General features: G+C 42.1%; 1 protein-coding gene across 3 annotated transcripts in view; it reads left to right on the top strand.

Moving 5' to 3' along the window:
* CLCN2 (chloride voltage-gated channel 2) overlaps positions 1–26570 on the top strand; it is a 91564-nt gene that overhangs the window by 36187 nt on the left and 28807 nt on the right. For all 3 annotated transcript variants that reach the window (XM_089508717.1, XM_089508715.1, XM_089508716.1), the window contains exons 2-7: positions 1631–1787; positions 16892–17023; positions 18348–18476; positions 19710–19843; positions 21205–21282; positions 22167–22245. In XM_089508717.1, the coding sequence (XP_089364843.1) occupies positions 1631–1787; positions 16892–17023; positions 18348–18476; positions 19710–19843; positions 21205–21282; positions 22167–22245 (709 nt within the window). The remainder of the gene's footprint in view (positions 1–1630; positions 1788–16891; positions 17024–18347; positions 18477–19709; positions 19844–21204; positions 21283–22166; positions 22246–26570) is intronic.

Genomic DNA, 26570 nt, shown 5'->3' with positions numbered 1-26570 from the left:
TAAACTAGAGGAGTTCTTCCTTGTGTGGAAGAAAAGCTGAGAAGCCTGATGATTCTGGAAGTCCAGCCTTTGCAACAGGGCTGTGGAGTCCCTATGTCAGACCTTCAGCTTTGACTCCTGCATTTTTTTAGTGAACTCTGTCTTTTTCCTAAATGGCAAATGTATATTAATTGGTATAGTTGAGTCTCCCTTTTCTGCAACGCTGGGACCAAAAGTGTTTCAGATTTCTGGGGATTTTGAAATACTTGCATATACATAATGAGATCTTTTTGACATGGGACCCAAGTCTAAACATGAAAGTCATTCATGTCTCTTATACACATAGCCTGAAGGTGTGTGTGTGCGCACACACACGCGCGCACACACACACACACACATACCCGCTATCCTCTATTCTCTGAAGATGCCAGCCACAGATGCTGGCGAAACGTCAGGAATAAACTCTTCTAGAACATGGCCACATAGCCCAAAAAACCCACAAAAAACTATGGATGTCGGCCATGAAAGCCTTCAACTTCACAATATTCAGAAATGTTTTCCTTCTTACTGAGAAAGGTTTTCTCATTGCAAGGAACCACCTCTTGAGAGATGGTCAGCTACTGTGAAATTTTTCATACTCCAGGACTGTGTGTGTGTGTGTAAATAACAGATTCAAAATACCCAAGTTTTTTTGACCAAAGATATAATTATTTTGCATAAAATCCCCAATTCTTTTGTACAACCCCCCATTTTTGTTGCCTATAACCCCCCAAAGGAGTCCTAAATCACCAACTTTCCATCTCCTTCTTATAGGAAAATGGGGAAAGGGGTGGGGATTGAGCACTAGTTGAATTTTCTTCTGCAGGGCTCTAACCAGTTAGTGACACAGAATGTTACAGTTCTGCAAAGGTTTTGCAGTTAAGGAAGCTAGTTTGGGGGAGCAGGAAGAACATGTTTGATGAAAATAGTTATTTAATAGGCTTCTTTCCCCTTTTCTCAAATTTAATACTATATGTATGCATTTGGTAATTTTTTTCATATTCTTCATACAAAACCTTTCATCATCTCTCCCAGTAGGGAGAAAACTTTTGCTATCATTTGTTTTCATGTGTAGAACAAAATAGGTTAAGATTTACATCCATTGTTCAGACGCACTCTGATCTTTGACTCTAAATGTATGGTTTTTCCACTTGGTTCTAGATTTGGACTTTTTAAATAGATACCACATGTCTGAATCAGAGCTTAGAAACTTTGGAAGGAGTATACTTTTATATGGGGAGCTGGAGGATACTTGTGGCTCCCATGTAATCCTACCTTAAAGAACTGTCCAAGGTGCTGGACCTATATGGGTGATAAGGAATAACACCGTAGATAGCTTCTTTAAAGTTCAAATTAAAACAGTGTGGATTCATTGCTGCACTTACAGTAGCCATGATTGAACCTTCAGGTATTGCCCTATATTGCTGCAACTTGGCCCAACATTTCCATCCTGTCATGTAGTAGAAAAGGCCAAACCTTCATTGGGAAGATTGATGCTTGAATCCCATTGGCAAGTGATGCTCCTTCTCAGACCTCTGTGGGATTGTGAATCAGTCCATCTTCTCCTTTGTCAGGCAGTGCCCTTGATCCTTCTTTGTTGTCTCCTTGCCAGATGTATGGCCGCTATACTCAGGACCTAGGAGCCTTTGCCAAGGATGAAGCAGCACGCATCCGGCTACAGCAGGAGCGTTGGAAACCATCTTCTAAAGAGCGCCTGCGCCCCTCAGAGCTGTTGGAATATGACCAGAGCCGCTGCACACGTTGCCGGAGTAAGGAGCCTGCCATATATTGCGGGGGAAGGAGGGTGTATGTGGGCTGGTCATAATAATTTTAAAACATATACTTGACTGTAAGTTGACCTCATGTATAAATCAGTGGCAGGTTTTGGGGCCAAAATTATGGATTTAGATACAACTTATGGATACGTCAAGGGTAAAACATAGGGGCATGTAACAAAGGATGTAAAAGAGGAAGCAAAGGGAAAAAATGACAAAGAACTTACAAAATTCCAGTAGCCATAACTGTTTGTGCTCACCCTGAAGGCTGGATGGATGAAAAGGGAACTATGCTAAATTGTGGCTGTGCAATGTGTATGAGAGGCAACTAGGCAAGGCTGGGGCTAAGAAAACACACACATTAAGAAAAATGAAAAGACAAGGCAAAGAAAATGGTGACTACATTAGCAGTGATTATAGCCTTTAACTTTAATGTGATAACTTTACCTGATTTTAACCCAGAAAAGTTGGCAAACATACACAGAAGTCTTATCAAAGTCTTCAAAGCCTTATTCCTCTTTGCCCTCCTTTGGAGGGAAGTGCCCAAGAAGTGCCACTGCTGCCATTTTCCCACCCAGTCACTCAAAAAGATCAGAAGCACCACCATAGCAGAGATAGGGAGACCTGTTGGCACAGTGATTAAATGCCAGTACTGCAGCTACAAGGTTGCGAGTTTGATCCCAGACAGGGCTCCAAGGTTGAGTCAGCCTTCCATCCTTTTGTAGGTTGGTAAAACGAGTACCCAGCATGTTTGGGGCAATTGGCTTACACATTGTAAATCATTAGGGAGTGCTAGTTCACTGATAAGTAGTATAGAAATGTACTTGCTATTGCTACTATTATAGGGGGGTCAAATTTTTTACTAAAATGTCTAAACTTATACATGAGTTATTAGGTGTTTGCATCCTCTTTGACTAGGGGCAGTTATAATAAATAATAAATAATAAAATTTTATTTATATCTCGCCCCTTTGAGGTCAATCGGCGCTCAGTTTTTTATTGTGGGCACATAAATTTCTTCTTTGCTGTGCTTCTAACATAGATTAGAAACATAGAGTTAGAAGAAACCACAAGGGCCATCCAGTCCAACCCCCTGCCATGCAGGAAGTCACAGTCAAAGCAGCCCTGAGAGATTACCTGTTCAGCAACGGAATGGAATGCCAGGGGGAGTGGTTCATTCTTCTTCACTGAAAATTTTTAAACCAAAGCTGGATGGTCATCTGTCAGGAATGCTTTAGCCGTGTGATTCTTATACCAGTAACCCATTTGACCTGTCTGAACAAATGCCCTTCCACACCACCTGAACTGAGAACAGCAACATCTTGACAAATTGCTGGCTTGTGGCTAATACTGTAATTTTTTTCACTATGATTTTTAACACCTTTGTGTGATGAAGAAGCCAGTGCAGCTCTGAAAGCTTGCCATATGTATTTTGTGCATTTTGGTTGTTCCTATAAAAGTATCACTGTTTTGTGGATTTTAAATGTTGTCTTTTACATAAAGTTCATCCAGAAACCTCTAACAATAGGCAGACCTCTGCTTAACTTGCACAAGTTCTCTGGCTAAATCCTTGGCATAAACAGGACAAGCAAAGCCTTTGAGCCAGCAGGAATTTCATTCTGCTCTTTATTGGGCATAAGGAGGGATACAAGGTTGGAAAGTTTTTTCAGTGTTTCCTGAGTTAGGAGATTCCCCCTCAAAATCACCAGAGATCACACAGCCATGATCACATAAGGGATGTGATCATGGGAGGAAGGCTATTTTTAAAACAAGATACTCTAAAGAAATGACTAAACGTGGGTTATTGTATTGTGGGCATATCATGAGATGGCATGATTCATTGCAAAAGATGATAATGTTCACTAGAAAGGAAAGCAGAAGGAAAAGGGGAAAACCTCACTACAGATGGATTGATTCAATAAAGAAGCCACAGCCCCAGGTTTCAAGACCTGAACTGTTAATGACCAGGGCTCATGGAGGTCTCTTATTCATAGGGTTACCAGAAGTCAAAGCTGACTTGGCAGTAAATAACAACAGAGTTTAAGGAACCAGACTTTGCAGGTTATTTTTTCCCTGCTGAGAACTGACTGATTTGATTTGGTTAGATTTATATCTCATTCTTATACATAGCAGCTCCAGGTGGATGAATGAGGGACTTGCAAAATGCATGCCCTCCTATAAAGAAGCTGTAAGCTTTGTCTAACGGGGATTGAGGCCTACTGTGCAAATAAAATAAAAATGGCACATGAAGTTAAGTAAAAATAGTCCTTTGACTACGGCACAGATGTACAGAACAGGCATGGGTTATGTTAGAATTTGTGCAGAAAAGGAGCAGTGTGCATGAGGTGTGTATGTTTAAGGGATGAGGTGTTATCGAAAACAAGGAGAACATGCTGAGGACTAGGACAATGCAATCTAGTCCGGAGTATGGAAATGTTACTTTTTATAGATTCAGTTCCAAGAATCCTACAGCCAACACAGCCACTGTGGCTGTGTTGGCTTGGGGATTCTGAGAGTTGTAGTAAAAAATCTAACTTTTCCAAATTGTGCATCAGGCTGCCACAAACAGGAGGCTTCTGCCTCAGCTTCTGTGTGCCTTGTTTTCCCCTACCCTGGCTCTGCCACATTGCTTGCCATAGCCCCATAAATGTAGAAAGCATTGCAGGGGGTCCCACATAAGGGGTCCCACCCCTGCTTCAGGCCTCCAAGTCACCCTAGGCAACCCTGAGAACATTGTCACCGCTTTTTCCTGTTATACTTGATCATCCATTCATGTCTAAATATCCTGTAAGGTCACCATACTTGAATTTGGAAGTAATGCAGATTAACAAGGGAAATACCATGGTGTATTTCCCATAGAGTTTGGGAAAGTTCCCTTTTCTTTTCCTTCTTTCTTCTTTTCTGTTTTGGACTACAAGTCCTAGGACTTAAAGATGGTGGGAGTTGCAATTGCAAGAAAAGTGATCTTTTCCCAACCTCTAGTATTTCTTGCACTTATAAAATCATCACATTGCACTTATAAATATCACAAAAAGGATGGTTTGCAAGATAACGCCTCTCTTTCATGTCTTGTTTTCTTCTCTCTTTTGAGAAGGGGGAGTATACTGTCTGAGGACCAACTTTTTAAAAATTTCTTCCATCCCTAAAATCCTACGGCTCATTAAGAAACTCAGACCGTCCTCATTTTTCCTCTGTTGTGTGTGTGTGGTGGGGTTGTCCAACACTCCAGTCAGAGTTCCCCCATCATTGTTGTTCAAGGGATCTTACTGTTCCCGATGCCTTAAAATAGTTCCCTTAGCAACTGCCCGGAGAGCTTGGCTTGCTTTGTTCTTGAGGCAAATTCTCTGGTTAAATGTCGCCGGCTCCCTGGGGCAGCGGCATGAGCCAGAGCTCAGCTGTCCCTACATGGCCCCGGGTGTGGTTGCCGTCTTCCCACTCTACTCCATTCACCCCTTTTGTTGACGGATGCACAAACAATGTTGTTCCAGAGTGACAACATGTTTTCCTAAGTCCATCTGTTGCATCTCCTTCTGGGTCCAGCTGCTGACCGCCTGTGGCTCCTATAAGCAATGGGGGAGTGGGACGGCATGCTACAGGTCTACTTTGCAAAGCCAATACGTAACGCTGACCTTTCCACCAGCCCCAGGTGGCATGGGGGCGAGAGGGCTCTAGCACAGTCAGTGGGCTGCTCTTGCCTTGTTCCTTCAAAGTGTAAAGCAAGTTGGCCGGCTTCAGTCTGGAAACTCACTACCTTGCCCCCTCCCTCCCCTGCCGTGTTCACACATGGACACGGACAAAACTTGAAAACTCAGCAGAAACGGCCTTTCAAGATTTTATTATTCTAGTGCTCAGTGGATTATGTTAAAAGTCCCATTGTGCAATCAAATGCCTGTTATGGAAACACAGCAGCACAAATTGACTTCACTAAAGCCCTGTTCAAGTATTCTCCAGAGGGTTACTAGCGTTGCCATTACGAAAACTGGAGAGTTTCTCTTTACCTTTAGTGGTGCAGAAGAGTGTGTGTGATTTCAGTACAGTGGGCTCTTGTTGTCCGCTGGGGTTTGTTTATAGGACCCCTCATGGATACCAAAATCTGTGGATGTTCAAATTATATTAAATACAATGGACTGTAAAATGGTGTCCCCTAGATAAAATGGCAAAACCAAGGCTTGCTTTTTGGAAGTTATATATATTTTGAATATTTTCAAGCCATGGAAGCTTGAATCTGTGGATACCAAGGGCTAATTGTAGATGTTGCTGGTCATAGAACCCGCTAATATGCAGCACCTGTTGCAATTCCCTCTTTTACATAATCATTAAAGGTATGGCTATATGACGTAAGTTCAGGCTATCGGACAGACTGTACAGTGCACCCGCATACATGCGGATGAATAGGATGCATGCCTGTGGTGTGCCCGCGCCGCCACATGCACGAGCCCCATTCATTTGAATGGGACTTGAGCATGTGCAGTATTTAGCTTACGCGCGGGGGGGGGGGGGGGGGGTCCGGAACAGATTCCCCCCGTAAGCCAAGGGCGGACTGTATCTCCCCATAAGAGGCTGCCCCACTTCTGAGATCCTTGAGAGAGGCCCTCTTCTCTGTCCCACCACCGCCACAGGTATGGCCAGTGAGAGTAGGAAAAAGGGCCTTCTCAGGGTGCATCTACCCTGTAAAAATACAATCAGACCTCCTTGTCCACGGATTCTTTATCCACAGATTCAACCTCCCATGGCTTGAAAATATTTTTTAAAATAGAAATTCCAAAAAGCAAGTCTTGATTTTGTCATTTTATATAGGGGTCCCCATTTTATTATGCCATTGTATTTAATGGGACTTGAGTATCCACGGATTTTGGTATCCACAGAGGGTCTTGGAACCAAACCCCAGCAGATAGCAAGACACTGCTATAATGCAGTTTGACAGCACTTTAACTGCTGTGGCTCCATCCTACAGAACTCTGGGTTTTGTAGTTATGGGAGGGACCAGCCTTCATTGACAGAGAAGGTTAAATACCAGGATTCCATAGGATGGAGCTACAGCACTTAAAGTGGTATCAAACTGCATTATTTCTACACTATAGATGCAGTCACTGTGACTGCCCTTAAACTTTGGAACTCCCTCCCTGGGGAGGCTAGAATGGACCCCTTCCTTGCTCTCCTCCCATCAGAAGGTGAAGACATTTTTATTCAGAGTTTTGGTATTGAAGTCTTTTAACCAAAGGACTGTAAGTGCTGTACTGTTTTAAACTGTATTGTTCAACTTCTGAAAACCTTTTTAGAAGGTATGTTTTTAATATGGTTGATAGCTTAGTTTGGTTTTAATCCTGACATTTTGTATTTTCTTAATTGGAATCTTTTAAATGTGTAACGTGCCTTGAGTCTCAGTTCTGGGAAATAGCCTGTTGTTGATGTTGTTGTTGTTGTTGTTGTTGTTGAGATCCCACTTTTCCCCCAGATTGGGATTCAAAGTGGCTTATAACAATTTTTAAAAATTGCTAAAATTAAAAATTTAAAAAACCACACACGTTAAAACACAGTTAAACAATCAGAAAAAAATTAAAACCAGGTTAAAACATATAGATGATGATGATGATTATGATGATGGAGATGTCAGGAAAAAGCAACATGGGATATATAGTCACAAGAAATATAATATGTATATGAATGTATTTGAAAGTAACATGACACAGCAAAAGCAATTGAAATGACACATAGGTGTTGCATATAATGTAATTAGAAGTTCCTAAAAGCCAAGGACACATGTGGCAAGGACAAAGTGAAAAGGTGCAAATTGATATCACCTGAAAGTCATTGAGTGGACAGCAACGTATGATGCAATGTGAGGTAAAGATTGAGCCAAGTATGATATGTCAATCATAATGTATGTACACGCCCAGGAGGTGGCAACTGTATAATGAATGGAGAGACAAATGCCTATATAAGCAATAATGTATGGCAATATTTTGTGTGGGTATTGAGGAGTATAGTAGTGTGAGTTTTGTGAGTAGTGAATTGTTTTGTGCATAGTGTATATATTAGAATAAAAGTAGATCTTTTATAGAAGACTACTGTGCTGACTGGTGTCTTGAGAGCTGAACAAGAACCAGCAGACTTCAGATAAGATTGGAAGACATCTTCAGAGCCAATTCTCAGAGCTACTGGTCAAACTGGTTGTTCTTCCGCTGACCAGGGGGGTGAGAGTGAAAGCCAGGAGAAGAGCTGCAACTCCTATCATCCCTAACAGGAGAAGTCCATGCCAGCATAGTGCAGTAGTTTGAGCATTAGACCATGACTCTGGAGACCAGGGTTTGAATCCTTACTCAGCAATGGAAACCCATAAGTCATACTTTCTCAGCCTTTTAGGAAAGCAAAGGCAACCCCCCTCTGAACAAATCTTGGCAAGAAAACCCCATGATAGGTTTAACTTAGGCTTGCCATAAGTCAGAAACAATTTGAAGGTGTAAAACAACAGTAAGAGAAGCCCTTTCCAGTTTTTACTCTGGCCACCTTACACTACACAGTTATAGCAATTTGAAACTCTGTGATTATATTACTGTACGGTCAAGGGATGTGCAACTATGCCTATTCTTTACCTGGCTCTCTCAGTGACCTTGAATACCAAAAACCATGGCCTGTTACAGACTGTCAAAATAAAGCTGCTTCAGGTCTCTTTGGAGGTATGCTGTTTAAATGATGCATGGGTCCTAAGAGTCCAGAGGTTGTGACAAAGCCACATTCCATTCCTAAGCACTGGAGTGCAGCTTTGGTGCAGCTTTCGGATTCTTAGGATGCATGCATCATTTAAACAGCATACCTCCAAAGAGACCCGAAGCAGCTTTATTTTGGCAGTCCGTAACAGGCCCGTGATACATCCTTCTGGGTCATTTTGCAGTAGTCATGTTGACTGGGCCCTGTTCTTCTACCCACTTTTGGAAAGAAGCAATGAGGGAAACGTCTATTCCACCATGTGGATTTTGGCTTTTAGGTGTCACATGATTTCACAAGATTGGAAATGCTTTTTCCCCAGAGTTTTTCAAGTACATAGGAAATTACTGAGTGAGGCCACATGGATCTGATGTGTCATCCATTCACAGATTACAGCCCTACTTCCCATTTCCATCATGTGGCCCCATGAAGCAAGCAGCAGGGATAACAAAACAGTATCTGAGATCACTCTGAACATGAATGAGTCTTATTTGGCTGAAAATCTGGATATGACCAGGGATCCCATTAGTCTGAGTGCAGTGAGGATGGGCCCTGTGTTTGTCATGGGGTTGCTCTGTCCCCAAAGGAGTAGGTGCAACATTTGGGGAGTGTAACCAAATGCACAATCCATGAATGCACATTCCCTTTGTGCACAAAGTCTAAGAATGCTTTCACTTGGTTTTGGCTGGTTCATCAGTTGTGGCCTGTCCTCAGGACACCTGACCTGACTGCTATCATGTATCAATTTATTAGTTCCATCTCAGGTTCCATATGATGGGAATGTCATAGTCTTCTCTCCATTGGGCTGCTTTTAAGAACAGTGTGGAAATTTGATGGATCCAAACCATGGACATTCCTGGCAAACAAAGATTTGGGCTGCTGCTACACTGCAGAATTAATGCAGTTTGACACTGCTTTAACTGTCATGGATCCATCTTATGGAACCCTGGGATTCGTAGTTTGGTGAGGCACCAGAGTTCTCTGACAAAGAAGACTCAGTGTCTCGCAAAACTACAAATCCCAAGATTCCATAGCATTCTTCCATTGCAGTTAAAGCGGTGTCAAACTACATTAATTTTGCAGTACAGATGGGTCTTGGATCTTTTCTCTACTGTACTAGCTGGCATTTCCTCCTCTCCCACAAATTCAATGTAAATTTCTGGTGCTGATTTCAAAGCTGTGAAGTGACATTACCTCTCCTCCCAAATCTCCCTAGCCTCTATGAAATATAAACTAACTTTTCTTTTTAAAAGGTGATCTGCTGTTTTCTTTTTTGTTCAAACAGAGAATTGATAAGCACTGCTGTTTTCAAATCAGCATTCTTAAATCATCTTTGTATTTATATTTTATTTTTATAGACTTTAAGTTCAGTTATAAGACACTCTGTTGGATGGAGCAAGCTGCTCTGATGACACAAAAGCAAGTTAAAAATGATCCGTCGCCTTTCCCCAACCTGGCTCCCTCCAGGTGTGTTGGACTATAACTCCCATCATCTCTAGTACGGTGGGAACTATAGTTCAACATATCAAGAGAGAGCCAAGGTGGGGGGGGGACGACTAATCTTTCTTTTGATTTCTCTGCTTTTAAGTAGCTATTTCTCTCCTCCCCTTGACCCAGTTGAATGGAGAGCAGTGAAATTTGAACAATGGACTATGAAACAATTTGTTCCTTAATCCTTAGATAAGGTTAGAGGCGAGTGGTGGGCAGGCCTAGTTCTGAATGTTGGCATTGAAGGTATGGAATGTTTTGTAGTTCTTTTCTTTTTAAAAAAATCTCCTTTGTATATTCAGCAGATATACTGAGGAGGAATCGAAACCCAGAGTGAGGCAATGGTTTTATTTAGGGCCAACCAAAATGCCACTTAAGTGTGCAAGCCTTCATGATATCCAGAACTATTCATTAGTCTAGGTGGTACAAAAAGGCAGCGGATGGGGGAAGAAAGTAAAAAAGTGGGAAAATTAGGCTTGACGTTGTGGCCGTAAGGTTTGCCATCCCAAAATGGAGATTGCAGATGGCCAGGGATGCAGGTACAAGTAATGCATGCCGGGATAATGAATCAATGGTTGCTTTCCATTTCTGAAGACATAGTGGTGGCTGTAGCTCACACATCTGTCCATCAAGTTCGGCAAAGCACACATTTCCTGAGCTGGTTAAGTGCAAAATAACAGAGAATCATGATAGTCTTTATATCTGGAAAGCTGGTGATTAAATTTAGGTGGTCCACTACGTTAAAATAAAATAAAAAGTCGATTGAGGCAAACTTTTGAATGAAGGAGCCAATGTCCATCCATAGACCTTCTTGGCTATTGAGCAGAAAAGATGGAAATATCTCTCCCACATCTTGAGTAATCAGAAACTGGGCTGGCATTGTCACCTGTCCCCTTCGGACAATTGTCTGGGCACCAGAGGCCCATTCCCATTACAGAATTATGGTGCTGTTATTCCACTTTAACTGCCATGGTTCCATCCTACAGAATCTTGGGGTTTGTAATTTGGCACTATTTGCTCCTCCAGATACTTTGGAATTCAGTGCCCAGAATTCCTGAATATTGGTCAAGCTAGCCGGGGCTTCTGGTAGCTGAAGTCCAAAACATTTGGAGGGCCAAAGTTCAAACCACTGCACTGGAGGAACTCTCTGTCTGAGAATTCTAAATGTCAGGGTTTGTATTAGGGTTGGGTTAGGGTTAAGGTGGAGGAGCAAGCTTGTTTTCTGCTCCTCCAGGGACTAGAACACAGAACAATGGATGCAAGCTACAGGAAAAGAGATTGCACCTCAACATTAGGAGGAACATCTTGACAGTAAGAGCTGCTCAACACATTCCCTAGGAGGAGGGTGGAGTCTCCTTCTTTAGAGGTCTTTAAACAGAGGCTGGATGGCCATCTGTCGGGGATGCTTTGATTGTGAGCTCCTGCGTGGCAGAATGGGGATGGACTGGATGGCCCTTTGGAGTCTCTTCCAACTCTGTGATTCTGTGATAAACCTCTAATCCCAGAATCTGCATCTGCAGGAAAATTAAAAATGGCATCAACCATCATGGGGACCACTTTCTTAATTTGTGCCAGTGCTTTGGAGCAGCACTTCAGCAGAAGCATTATGGGAAATGTAGAGGGCTGCTAAAATCAGCCACCTGGTAGTATTTGAAGCAAAGAAATCCAGGTGTCACCATTGCTACCATAATTTGACCAAACTGCTTCTCCAGTGGACTCTGCCCAACACCCCCTGAACTTTGGAGTCCATCAAATCCAGGCATTAGCTCTGGTCTTTTTTAAACATTGTGATAAATAACAGCCTGTGTGGGTTCCTGGTGCAGCTCTGTGGCACACTGCAGTTTGCTGGATGCATCACCCTTTAGTCCTGCACTCTCCAGCACCTCAGAGCTCCATCCCTCCTGTGGTGGAATTGTCCCATAATAAAATGATTCTAGACAAACATTCATATAGCTGTCTTTGAAATGTTGAAAATAAACTTTCGGATGGAACCTGAAGTCTATTTGCTAAACATGACTAAAAAGATTCTGAACAAACATTCATATAACTGTCTGTTAAAATGTTGCAAATAAACTTTCAGATGGAACCGGAAGTCTATTTACTAAACATGAATAAAAAGATATCAAATCAAGCTGGGGGGAAGGGATGGAAAAATATCTATATATGGTTTCTTTTGCTAGTATACTCCTTGCTCAAAAATGGAATTCCAATAACATTCCTACACTAGATGATTGGTTAATCAAAGTGGCAGACACAATGGAAATGGACAAACTGCCCCGTTGGCTAAATGGCAAATCTTCAGAAGAAGCAGAACTACAACGGAATCTAATTATGGAATACTGAAAAAACTAACAGAGCTGTTAACTACTTAATGAGAAACATAAGAAAGAGAAAGATAGGAAGATAAAGTCAAAAGAATAATAGTAGACCAAGCCTAAATAAAAGTCTTAGCAATGCATAAGATTTTTAGTAATAAATTTATTAGAAAAAAATACAGTTTCTTGTTATAACATGTATAAACTTTATTTAAGGAAGATAGTAAGCATATGGAAAGTTGGAGTGTATAAAATGAATGAAAATGTAACAAAGGAAAAAAAACCCTCCATCCCTCATTGTAACTGGCTTGATTTTAAGGTGGGTTTAGTGGCCATTTATGATTGTGGCAATACATGAATGGGAAATAGTTGCAAGACTGTAAGTCTAACAGGATGCCCACTCTGTATATTATATTTTGTATTTCACCTTTCTAAAAGATTTTACATAAATATACAAATTATTTCCTTGGCTATGAAAATACATTTAAAACTTTGATTTATAAAAGAGTATTTTCTATTTTAAAAAATTGGGTGTTTCAGTGTGAAGCTCCAGCATCAGTCATAGATTTAATACGGATGAAAGTTTACAACTGCTGGGCTTAGAAACTCCAAGAAATAAAGCATATATCAACCACCACCTGTGCCCAGTGGTCAATTAATGCCCTGCTGACAAACAGCGCAGCTTGTTTTAACTCGTCGGTAATATAGATGTCAAGTTTCAGTGGGTCAGTAAATGTTGCCTTGCTTGATTTTTCTTCTCTTGAGGCTGTGTGTTCTTTCCCATGCCACAGCCAGCATACCTGGGATAATTTTACTGCAGGGGCAGATTTGTGTGGTCCTTTTGGTATACCTATCTTTCCTTGGCAAGATTTTTCCAGAGGTGGTTTGCCTTTGCCTTCCTCTTAGGCTGAGAGAATGTGACTTGCCCAGTGGATTTCCCTTGCTGTGCAGGGATTTGAACCCTGGTCTTCAAGAGTTTTAGTCCAACACTCAAACCAAAGCATCAAGTTGGCTGTCCTAAAATATATATAAGACAATTTCCTTGTGATGGTGAATGTTATGTACTTCCAACTCCTCTCTACCTTGCGATGACCTTAGCCTATGGTTTTCTTGGCAAGATTAATTTTGAGCAAGTTGGCTGTGGCCTTCCTCTGAGGCTGAGAGAGTATGACTTGCTCAAGGTTACCAAGTGTGTTTCCCTGGCTGTGTGGGGATTTGAACCATGGTCTCCCAGAGTCATAGCCCAACATTCAAACCAAAGCCCAATTCCAACTGACCACTTCCACCCAAGAATGCCCTGAGAAGTGTGGTAGCTATGAAAGCACACAGAGATGGGGTGGACTTCTAGCTTCTGGAGTGTGCCCACCCGTGCTTTACCAATATGCTTTCCCCTTTGTGGGGCTTTTTGACTCCATACATTTACAGCACTACAATTCTACTTTACCTGCCATCGTTCTGTCCTATGCAATTCTGGGATGTGCAGTTTAGGGAGGAACACTGAGAAACCTCCTCTGAACCAATCTTGGTGAGAAAACCCCATGATAAGCTTGTCTTAGGGTCACCATAAGTCAGAAACAATGTGAAAGCACACATCAAGATGCCTATACAATTTCTGACAATTCCAAGTACAGGTCCTCTGTTTTCATGGAGGATCCATTTCGGGGACACACACACACACACCCCGCAAAAATGGAGGCATGCACATATTCAAGCCGCCAGGCACGCACCATTGCAAACAGTGTAGATCGCCCCTCTGCAGATATTCAGGGTCATGGATCTTAGATCCGCGAGTTAGGAGGGGTGACTGTATAACCAATCCAATAACCCATGCATTCATAACTCAACAACAACAATGCCATCTTATGTCCAGATACTATTAGAAATCAGATACCATTAGACACTCCCCAAAGTATCTAGGTAAAGTTGTACATTTGGACTATACCTCCCAACCTGGCCATTTTAGTTGAAAATAGTAACTTTGGCATGCTCTGCTCCTTATGCAAACGATGCTGCATAATTAAGGGATGTTATGCACATGTTTGTCTGGTTATGTAACCAGCACCTGCCCAGAATGCTAAGCTACTGTCAGGGAGCATCATGTTGCACTTGGCCCAGGGAAGACACTCCTTTGGGGTGCATTGTTCATGCTGACCCAAATCATCAAACTCATTCATGGTTTTTGTTGCATGAGCCGTTGACTTTGCCAGATCAAGCAGGCTCCTCCATTTTGAATAGAGACCATTACCTTCAACAAAGCAGGACTTGTTTCACAGAAACATGTCTAAAAATATTCTGTTAAAAAAGGCTTGGTTGCTTCCTGCCCCCCCCCCCCCCGCCAGCCCCACACTATGAAAGTAAACATTGATTTACAAAACCAGCCAAACAAAAAGGAAGCTTGTTTCAAGCACTTGAATTTGCATCACATCCCAGCCTTCAACATCATAACAAGTAGGCACTATGCTTATGTATGGCTGAACAGCATTTGTTGTTGCTGCACTTTCGAGGCATTTCAGACTTATGGTAACCCTATTGTAGGGTTTTCTTGGCAAGGTTTATTCAGAGGAGGTTTTCCATTGTGTTCACCTGAGGCTGAGAGAGTGCGACTAGCCCAAGGGCTTCGTGGCAGAGCTGGGAATTGAGCCCTGGTCTCCAAAATTATAGTCTAACACTCAAATCACTGCCTAAATATCCCAAAGGCACAAGATCTTGTCTGATCTTGGAAGCTAAGCAGGATCAGCCCTGGTTATTACTTGGATGGGAGACTGCCAACAAATATCAGGTGCTTTCAGAGGAAGAAAATGTCAAAACCACCTCTGAATATTCCTTGCCTAAGAAAACCCTAAGAAATTCATGGGATTACCATAAGTGGACACACACACATGCTTTGCTAGAGTGGCACACTGCCTCAGATGTGCAAGTCTTAGAACTTGGATAACTTCTTTTTGGGGCAGCAGGTCCCAGAGTCCACACTTCCAGGAATATTTGGAGTTATAGTCCAAAAAAATTGAACTTTTCCAAACTCTGGCTATACTCCCAAAGGACCCTCAATTTCTCTACTAGACTATGCATCATCCTTTACTGCAGAAGCAGATCCTGGGGATCTTCAGCAAGTGAATGAATCTCTGGGGAAAGGATTGATTTATTATTCATGATGATCTACATCTCATCTGTCTGTTCCAATCCCAGCATCCAGGGTACTGTATAAGTATTAAAATTATGAATCCATAAACCTCCATAAAAGAGCAACACCATGACACAGTAGTCAAGTGCTGCAGATTAAAAAAACAATGTCAAGACTCTAGGGAGTTGAGTTTGCTAAAACTCATTAAAACACCTGGTGGGCTAAAATCTGGGTAGGCTTTTCTTGGTAGTTGGAAGGTCAACAAAAAGGGGAAGAAATGAATGTCATATAGCAGGGAGTTCCACAGACAGATCAAGTAGTTTCTCTTCTCCCCGCACACCTTGCCTTCCATTCACATGCCTTTCTCAGATACCAGCAGAACCCTGGATATCACATTCCTTTAAAAATTAGATTTTGAAGAACAGAAAAAGACTTAATTTGGAGGCTGTGAGTTTGGATAAGCCAAGTCCATTTCAGACAGGGATGGGTGATTTCAACTGCTATAGGAACAGTTTTGCTTCACAGTGACCTTTTAGGCTCTGCCCTATCTCACACACACACACACACACACACACACACATCTATTGGGGGATTTTTTTGATGACAGAGAGATCCGAAAGTGCCTTTTCCCACACACATAAAACACACGCACACAGAGTGCGCTGTGCCTAAAATCACGACTTCTGGATTGTTTCAGAGGGCCTTTCATACAGCAGTTATAGTACTATGATTCTACTTTAACTGCCATGGCTCCATCCCATGGCGAGTTCTAGTACCTCCCCAAAGTACAAACCCTAGAATTCCATAGGATGCAGCCAAGGCAGTTAAATGGAATCATAGTGCTATAACTGTGGTTGCATCTGCACTGCAAAAACAATCTGGTTTGACACCACTTTAACTGGCCCGGCTCCATGCTATGGAATTCTAGGAATGGTAGTTCATTGTGGCACCAGATCTCTCTGACAAAGATGGTTAAATATTTCACCAAACTACGATTCCTGGAATTCTATAGTGTTGAGCCATGACATTTAAAGTGCTGTCAACCTGGATTATTGCTGCAGTGTGGATGCAGCCGGTTTCATGTAAAAGAGCAACAGCAACAGAAATTTTCATTTTTAGCAAAATGGCTCAATGATGATCATTCAGGGAGCACAGAAATGACCCTGATGGCCACATGTACCCCATAAGCCACCCTTACCCCACTTCTGTATTAAATGAAACTTGAAACTTCTCTCCTAAGAAGCAGGCTCAAACTCTCTGTGTGTGTCTTCTGGAAATTATACTTAAACGTTCTTCAGGGTTCAGACACGACTGGTTCTTGACACATCCAAGAGGTCCAGTTGGCTGTGAAGAAGAAGAATTTCTTTGGAGCATCCTCCATCTCCATCTCCTCTTGCTCTCATGTGCATGATGCATCATCTGCACATCCCTTGTTCTAATGTGCTCCCTCCTCTTTCTTTCTTCCTGCAGTCTGTACAGTGCGATGCCAAAAGTTCCTCATCTCCAAAGTGGGTGAAGACTGGATTTTCCTCATCCTGTTGGGATTGGTTATGGCCTTGGTGAGCTGGGCTATGGATTTTGCTATAGCCACCTGCCTGCAAGGTAAGGAAGGTAATGGTGGTAGTGATGGAAGGGCTGTAGGGTTGCGTATGGAAAAAGTGATTGTGTAGAAGAGACTCATGTGGTGCTGAAGAAAAATTGTAACTCGTATGCTGAACGTATCATATGTAGAGCAGGATTAGACTCGGATGAAGATATTTAGCCTTCTCTGTCAGAGAGCTCTAGTGTCACCACAAACTTCAGATCCCAGGATTTCAAAGCCTTGAGGCATGGCAATTAAAGTGGTGTCAAACTGCATTTATTCTGCAGCGTGGCAGCAGCCCTAGAGCTGGAAAGGGCTTCAAGAGTGCAGAAATATTCTGCAGTGCACAAATATTCAGTTACCCGTCCAGCCTCTGTTTAAAGGCTTCCAAAGAAAGATAATCCACCATCCTCTGAGGCAGTCTGTTCCACTCTCAAACAACTCTTATAGTCAAGAAGTTGTTCCTAATACTTAGATGGAGTCTCATTTCATGTAATTTTAATCCACTGAATTGTGGTCTAGCCTGTAGGGCAGCAGAAAACAAACTCACTTTATCTTCTACATGAGATACCATCAGATATTTAATGATGACTATCATCTCACTTCTTAGTTATCTCTTCCCCAAGTTAAACATATCTAGCTCCCTAACTCATTCCTTTAAAGTCTTAGGCTCCTGTCTTTTCATCCTCTTGGTCACCTTTCTCTGAACACATTCCACCTATGGTTCCCAGAAGTGGACACAAGAACTCCAGATGAGATCTGATCCAAGTGTAACAAAGTGGCACTTCTTATTTAGAGTCTTCTCTAACATAATGCTCTCTAGGAGGAGTGGACTACACTTCCCATTATACTCCAGCCAGCATAGCAGTGACCATAAACCATGCTGGTTAGAAATTACCAAGTTGGGTGGTAATATCTAATTGTTTATGAGAAAGTCAAATTCACCAAAAATCATGCTGGTACTGATGGGAAGAAAGAGTAAATTGTGTGAGCTTTTAAGGAATGTTTTAAGTACGTAGGGAGAAGTATAGAGTAAGTGTAAGAAGGCTAGAAAGGAAGCAATAGAAATTTAGTAGATGAATGTTTTTATTTGGACAGAGAGGAAAAGGTTTTAGAGATAAGGAAGAAAATATAAGTAGATATAGGTAAGGAGAAGTAAGAAAAGGATTGGTTTAAAAATAATGAGTTGAAGGCAGAATGATGGCTGTAAGGATTGTAATTGATGGTTTATTAGTACCAGACTATAATTATAATGTAGTTACTATTCACTGGGAATGTGCCTCCTTTTCTTATCTACATGCTCTCTCTTTTTCTCTCTCCACTTCATTTTGTGTCTATGTGCAGCCCAGAAGTGGATGTATGGAGGGTTGGACGCCAACATCTTCCTGCAGTACATGGCCTGGGTTACCTACCCAGTGGTGCTCATCACTTTTTCAGCCGGTTTCACCCAGATCTTGGCTCCGCAAGCAGTGGGTAAGTCATGGTAGAGAGGTTGCTTATTTGGCAGAATGGGACTTGGAAGAACAAGTAAAGTTGACCTTCCACTTTTGCAGATTTGACTTTTGTGGATTTGATTATTTGCATGTTTGATTAATATGTTCTTTCTGTGAATTTCTAGATCCTCCAATGCAACTCTACTAGACGTTGACCATACAGTCAGGCTGGTGGGCCTAGAGATTCCTAGAGAAAACAATTCTCCAGGCATTTGTAGGTCCTCCCGTGCAATTCTGTGGTCATCTTCTGCCAGATGGTGACCATAGAGTTGCACTGGAGGACCTAGAGATTCCTAGAGAGGTGTTCTGCCAGGTTAAAAGAAGTGTTTCTTTTTATTTGCATTTTCCCCCACTTTAATGGGGGTCCTGTGCCCCTAACCCCAGCAAATGTGAAAGGCCTACTATACCATGCACCACCCTAGCTGATATGGGACTATCCTGAAGAAGGTCTTTCCTCCATTGAGAGACAGAGAATTTCCTAGCAAGTTTTTCCTGTCCATGTGAACTGACTAATTCCCATAAGCCATCTTTATGATAGCCCTCCCTTCCCCTGGTTCACTACTTTGTGGGTCCTGTCACACTATGTAATTATAATTCTATGATTCCACTTTAATTGCTATGCTTCCATCCTATGCAACTGGAATTTGCATTTTATGGAGAGACATTTAGTATTCTCTTCTAGCGAGTTCTAGGGCTTCACTAAACTACAAGTCACAGGATTCTCTAGGATGCAGCCATGGCATTTGAAGTAGAGTCATATTTGCTATAATTATACAATGTGAATAGGTGCTTGGTGAGAGGTAGTCTCCATCTTGGCAGACCAGTGCTTAGCAATGTCTGTCTGTCTGTTTGTTTGTTTGGACTGCAACTTCCAAAATCTCTTGCAGTTCAAAAAAGGCAACATTTCCAAGCTCCATCTCTGGACCCATTCACTCAAGGCTGTGTATATTCTAAGGTTCCAGAACTGTTCCATACAATTTGGAATGGGTGCAGCAATACCTCTAGATAAGCCAGTCTTTAACTCAACCCTCCAGATGCTGAATTCCCAGAATTCCTCACTGTGGGCTCTGTTGGGTTGGGCTGCTGGGTGTTGTAGTTGCACAATGTCAAGAGGGCTACATGATTCCCACCCAAGATACACAGAGGGAAAACTTGTGCCCAATCAATTCTGTCCCTACTGTTCACACCTCTCCTTTCCTTCTTTCCTCTCCAGGTTCTGGCATCCCAGAAATGAAGACCATTTTGCGGGGTGTGGTGCTGAAGGAATACCTTACCCTCAAGACATTTGTGGCCAAAGTGATTGGCCTGACGTGTGCCCTGGGCAGCGGGATGCCTTTGGGCAAAGAAGTGAGAAAGACCATTGCATTCTTGTGCTGCAGCCAGAGTTGAGCACATGGGGATGAGTCCCAGAGTATAGAACTATTAACTTTTGGACTGCACCTCCCAGAATCCCCCACCCAACATGGAATCCAAAACTGTAATTGGTGCAAGCTCAGGAGAAGCCAGTGTAGTGGAGAATAAAAACAACAATATGCAATATGTGCTGTTTTTATTCCTTGCTTTGTGGTGGATATGTTTTAAAACTACTTTTAATTCTATCCATAGTTTAGAAATATGTTGAATGTTTTGGCTGATATGTGCATTTTTATATATTTCCTTTATTTTGCATATTCAACTTTTGAGTCCCAGGGTTGGAAAAAGGCAGGAGACAAATAAATAAACTTTTGCAGGGGAAGAACTCAAGCTGTATTATGTTAGAACAGGGGTAGGCACTTGCATGTGGTCCAGGCACCAATTATACACACACACACACAAAAAAAAACCCAACCACTGACCCCTTCTAGAGTTGCTGGAGTGAAGACTGGAGAAGTCTTCTGGACCGCTAATGGTTATGTAGAAGAAGGAATTTCAGCAGATATTGCTTGTCAGGCAATCAGGTCACAAACAACACCTGTTGAAATTCCTTCTTCTGCACAACCATTAAAGGTATAGAATCCATCTGCAGTTTTCACAGTGACGATCCTGACTCCACCACATGCTGCATGCCCCTCCTCAATTGCACCAAAAAACGCATTTTCCCCTCCCAGTTCCCCTTCAGAGTGGCAATAGGAAGCGATGTCACACTGCTTCCTATGGTCATTTGGGGGGGGGGGGGGACAGGTAAAAGATGGAATTTGAGAGTGGGCATGTTTGCTCACACTTGGAGGACTTTGTTTGGGTGCAACCTTCAGGCAATTTTTACTCTTCAAATTGTATGTGTGAGTGCCTTAAATTACCTGTCAACCTCTGGCAACCCTATGAATTTCACAGCATAGCAAAGAATACTCAGAGGCAGTTTTACCAGTTCCTTCCTCTGAAATATAGCCTACAGCATCTGAGATTCATTGATGGTCTTCCATCCAAAAACCAATCAGAGCTTACCCTGCAGGATCTGGTGCCTTTAAGGTATACCAAATCTTTTTTCCTCAAAAATGAAAAAAATTGGGGTCCTTTGGGAGCCTGGTGTGAGGTTTTAGGGCCCCAAAAGTGGGATCCAGGGGCCACATAAAGACTATCTGCTGCAATTCCTTACCCCTGCATTGATGGTGGGATGTTAGCCCTGTCCTGAACCCACTGCAAATCAGTTCTCAGAGAGTATGTCTGTGAAGTGTCTGTAGTTGTGAGTGTCCCTATAATTGTTTGAACTCCTTCTTCTCTTTTCTGTGCAGGGTCCATTTGTCCACATAGCCAGCATGTGTGCTGCCCTACTCAGCAAATTCCTCTCTCTCTTTGGTGGTATTTATGAGGTAAGTATGCAAATGATGCCCATGCTGACTGTGGGATTTTGGGTGCTGGAGTTTGAAACAGGAATTTACCCCCAAACTCTGCCAGTTTGAGATTAAAATTCAGTGGATGGCGATAGGGAACCCTTTCTCTTCCAGCATCAGTCCCTCTGGTCAGAGAAATATCTTACTTTGCAAGATGACTTTCTGCAATGATTTCTCCAGATAGGTGTATCTACACTGTAGGAACGAATGTTACTTTGACACCTCTTCAAGTGCTGTAGCTAACAAAACTACAAATCCCAGGATTCCATAGAATGAGCCTTGACAGTTACAGTGGTGTCAAACTACATTATTACTACAATGTAGATGCATCCTGAATTAGCAAAAAGCAGAGAACTTCATGTGAGACTACTTTCCCCATAGTTCCAGATGACCTTAAACTCTGCTGTATGGGTTTGCAGTAATGTTGTATGCTTTCAGTTGAAGGGTGGAGGACATTTAGCCTTCCAATTGTTTTGGACAACAGTTCCTATAATCCCTTCTTATTGACCATGCTGGCTGTTCATTCTAGGAACTGAAGTCTAAAACATTTTAAATCGTGATGCCCTGTACCTTTGCTGTTCTCCTTGCTAATTTTGGCTAAAAGGCAGCAGGGAAGGGATTCAGGTGATATTTTTGGAAAGGTGACAATTCAGAACAGGTGTCCAGTGCATAATCAAATCAAGTTTAAATGTACATTCCCTGAATGCAAAAAAGGGAGCAGCCATTCTGTTTTTTAGTAGTCATAGATGCATTCTTTCCCACTGCTGTCTACTGTTGCTTCCCTGTCACTTTATGCAGCTCTTTCACATTGGCTGTAGATTTTCCTATGGTTTTGGTGCACTTCTCACTCACTTCTTTTGCAGAACGAATCCAGGAACATTGAGATGCTGGCGGCTGCCTGTGCTGTGGGTGTTGGCTGCTGCTTTGCTGCTCCAATCGGAGGTAAGACTTGCTCTCAAGGCCTTTTCACTGCCCATCCCTGTCTGGTAGCTATTCCTGCCTTGACCGTCCCTTTACCAAACTAATAGTTTCAGAGATGAAGCTGTAAGTGAGTGGTAGAGCACATGCCTTGCATGCAGTAGGTCTTGAGTTTAATCTGCAGTGTCACCATTTAAAGTTAAATAAGTCCGTGTTTCATTAGTGGGGCACTGGCTTTGGATACCAAAGATCTCAGATTTAGTCCTTTTTATCTCCATTTTTTTAAAAAAAGTCCTCCAATTTAATAAAATCTGTTACCATTTTATAACTTCCCTGGATAAAGTTTTCTCTTTAAGCCAATGCAACGAGTTTCCAGTGATTCCCTCTTGTAAAACTAAACCTTTCTGCATAGGGCAAATCTAAACATTTGAAAGCTTTGGAGGGCATCTGTTGGTCAGTAGTAGAACCAGAGCTTAGAAAAAGTTGTTTTTCCAGATTATGGTTCCCAGACTCTATGACTGCATTGAAGTTGTAGCCCAAAAAGTAATTTCCCCAAGTGCTGGTCAGGATAGACAGTACTGGAGTAGATAGACCAATGGCTGGATTCAGTAGAAGGCAGTTCCATATATTATACCATAGAAAATGATGGGAGTCCTGTCTGCGCTGGCACAAGGCGGCCCAGAGTATCCTGGATCTGGAGCTGGCCAAACCTTCCCCTGTTGTAAAGGCCCTCCATTACTTTGCTCTGAAGTTAGAATGAGGCACCCAGCCTTGATTGCCTGACTGGGTGCCTCATCCTGACATCAGAACAAGCAAGCGACTGGTGGCATCAGCAGATGTGCCAGGCAGCGCAGTGAGACATGTTTTAAACAACTGCCTGGCATTGGAACAGAGGGATCTGAATCTTCCAGGAAGACCATACACCGTCCTTAAAGTTCTGGCCTACTTTCCTATATCCACAGCAGTTCTTGTAGTGAATGCTGAAGTAAATTGCAATTTTCCGGTTGCTCATTCTTTTTTATGGTTCAGTACAGGATGTAGCCCAGGGCCGGGATCAGAGCTCAAGATGTACTTTTCTGAACTATAGCTCCTGAAATCTCCCAGACAGCATTGCTAAGGTTGTATTGCTAGGGCTGGAGCTGCAGTACTTAAAGTGGTGTCAAAATGTGTTATTTCTATAGTGTAGATGCACCCTAAGAGACAGCCATTGGACCATGCAGGTTGGAGAATTCTATTTTATTGGGGGGTATTTTAGGCCCCCCCAAAGTGTAACCTTTCCAAGTTCTGGCTTGGCTGAAGTTTTAAGGAATCAGGAAGCTTGGTCTCCAGAAAAGCCTTGCTTTCTCTTAACTTCAGTGTGGCAAGGTGAAGATCTGGGGGCCCAATGAGGCACCTTCATTGCATTTCTCTTCTCATTTGACCCCTAGTGTGGTTGGTCCAGGGTTCTGCACTGTGAGAATAGTGTGGGTCCAGGTTGGTTTTGGGGGTGGTGGCGTGGCAGTGATATTAGGTAGAGCCCCTCTCCAACTGTAGGCATAATATCCTTTCCTCCTTTCCTCTACTGCATGCCCACCCTGGCAGACTTTACCACACAGCCTGGTTTCCTCCTCGCCGCTTTGTGCGCCTAGGTTGGTGACACATCTAACTCTCCTTGCTTGTTACCTTCTGTGCTGAACACGCACGCCCACCCTCCATCTGTGTGTCTCTTGCTATGTTGTGTATCTTCAATAAACCTCCTGTGGGGTTTGCTGGCTTTCCCAAAAAGCAAGACAACGTGAAGAGAGGGAGGGCATGAGGCCATTTCTCAGTGGCCTTCCCTTATCTAGAATTCCAAAATCCAAAATTTTCCACATGGGCAGATGAGATAGTGAAACCTTTGTGTTCTGTTGGTTCTGTGTACACAAACTTTGTTTCATGCACAAAAACATTTAAAATATTGTATTAAGTATAAAATTACCTTCATGCTATGTTTATTAGATGTACATGAAATATAAATGAATTTCATATTTAAACTCGGATCCCTTCCCCAAGATATCTCATTATGTATATGCAAATATCCCAAAATCTTATGCAACCTGGTGTGCTCCTTTTAAGATGAATTCAGTGAAACTGTGCCCTGTGAGGAGATGAATCCAGAGGAGGGCAAACAAAATGATGAAAGGTCTGGAAACCACTAACCTTATTAGGGGCAGTTTAGGTATATGTTTAGGGTATGTTTAGCCTGGAGAAGAGACAGTTAAGAGGTGATATGATAGCCCTGTTTAAATACTTGAAGGGATGTCATATTGAGGAAGGAGCAAGCTTGTTTTCTTCTGCTCCAGAGACTAGAGCACAGAACAATGGATGCAAGCTACAGGAAAAGAGATTCCATCTCAACATTAGGAGGAACTTGCTGACAGTAAGAGCTGTTCGACTGTGGAACACAATCCCTCGGAGTGTGATGGAGTCTCCTTTTTTGGAAGTCTTTAAACAGAGGCTGGATGGCCATCTGTGAGTTTCTGCATGTCAGGGGTTTGGACTGGATGGCCCTTCTGGTCTCTTCCAACTCTAGGATTCTATGATTCAAAAGTGCTACAAGATCTCTACATACTGATATGCTTGTATTTAATACATTTTGTATATTCCACCTGTGGAAAAATGGGAAAGAGCTATGGTCTACAGACATGGCCTACATTGCTCTCCTTCCTTTCAGTTTGTGAGGAAGGTTAGGCAGTAGGGTTACTAGGTCAGAACTACCCCAGGCCCTGAGAATTCAGGGCATAAACCTGAGACTTAGAAACAAAACCTTGTTGTGCCATAGGGAGGAGCTATGGTGATGATACAAGGGTGATGTTTCTAGATGTAGCCCCCAGGTGATATCGATAAGCATGATACATTAAGTGTCAACACAACTGTATAGATTGAGTCTCCCTTGTCCAAAATACATGAGACCAGAAATGTTTTGGATTTTGGGTTTTTATTTTATTTTTTTCATTTTGAAATATCTGTATTTGCATATATGTATGTAATGAGATATCTTGGAGATGGGACCCAAGCCTAAAGACAGAATTCATTTATACTTTACATATATAGCCTAAAGTTAATTTGCTACAATATTTTTAATAATTTTGTGCTTGAAAGAAAGCAAAGATCTCACTATCTCAACCACCCATGAAAAAGTTTTGGTCTTTGGAATATTTTGGAATTCAGAATTTCAGATAAGAAAGACGCTGTCTGTATAGAGTATGCCATTCATATAAACAACACCAAGTCTAACAAATGTGGGAAAACATAATGTGTGCACATTGAAGATAATGCTCTCATATATAATTTCCTGGAAATGCAACTGGGACCCACAGAAGCCACAAGAAGTACAGTCTGTTATTGAGGTTAGGAGTCCTTCAGCAAAAACTGCCTCCATCTTTTAAACAGAGAAAGCATTCCAGGAGGTCTTGGTGATTTTAATCTTATCAGTTGACTATTGATTACAGATATTGCGATTCCTGTATTCAGCAACTGTTGTGGCGTGATGATTGCATTTCTTGGAAAAATTGCTTTTGGAGGACAACAGCTTCCAGAATATCCCAAACAGCATGTTTGGAGAATTCTGGGAGTTGCAGTAAAAATAAATTAGCAATTCCAAGTTCTGTATCCTGGCATGTGTGCTCACATGAGGCAACGTGATTTTTGCCAAGAAACAATTTTCTTGTCCATGTTCACTCTGAGGAAATAATGTCCTCACTAAGTGTTCTAAATGCATTGGTTGTACTTTGGAATTGTCATAATATTTTAGACTTGTGACGAGAACACTGGAACTTGGAAGCAAGACATGCAATTAAGCAAAGCTATTTATACAATTGCTATATATAATATTCCTTAAAATGTTTAGATTAACCTTACACTGCTATAAGCTGCAGTTCCTTGTGCCTACCCAACATCCATAACTCTGAAGTTTGTTGTCATGTGTCTTCAAGTCGTTTCTGACTTATGGAGATGCTACGGCAACCTATCATGGGATTTCTCTCCAAAGTTCAGAATGGGTTTGCCATTGCCTTTTTCTTTTCTTTTTCAGGCCGAGAGAGTATGGCTTGCCCAAGATCACTCAGTGGGTTTTTATGGCTGAATGGGTAATTGAACACAGGCTTCCAGTGTCCTAGACCAGCATTCAAACTACTACACCGTACTGGGTCTGGGACAGATAAATCTGTCAGTTTTGTTTTCTTCCACACATCTGAATTTTGCCAAATTCTGATCAAAACCAAGCCTCAATAAATTTTTTTCCACATATTCCTATGGATGGGCTGTCAATTTCATTTCCTCCTACTTCTGGACGTTGCTAAATTTTGTAAATTCTGATTGAGTATGAACTG

This window comes from Sceloporus occidentalis, unplaced genomic scaffold (genome assembly GCF_023333645.1).
Source record: "Sceloporus occidentalis isolate IW3139 unplaced genomic scaffold, rSceOcc1.0.p SCAF_2, whole genome shotgun sequence".
In the NCBI taxonomy this organism is placed as follows: domain Eukaryota; kingdom Metazoa; phylum Chordata; class Lepidosauria; order Squamata; family Phrynosomatidae; genus Sceloporus; species Sceloporus occidentalis.
This window is presented reverse-complemented; position numbering and strand designations above follow the sequence as displayed.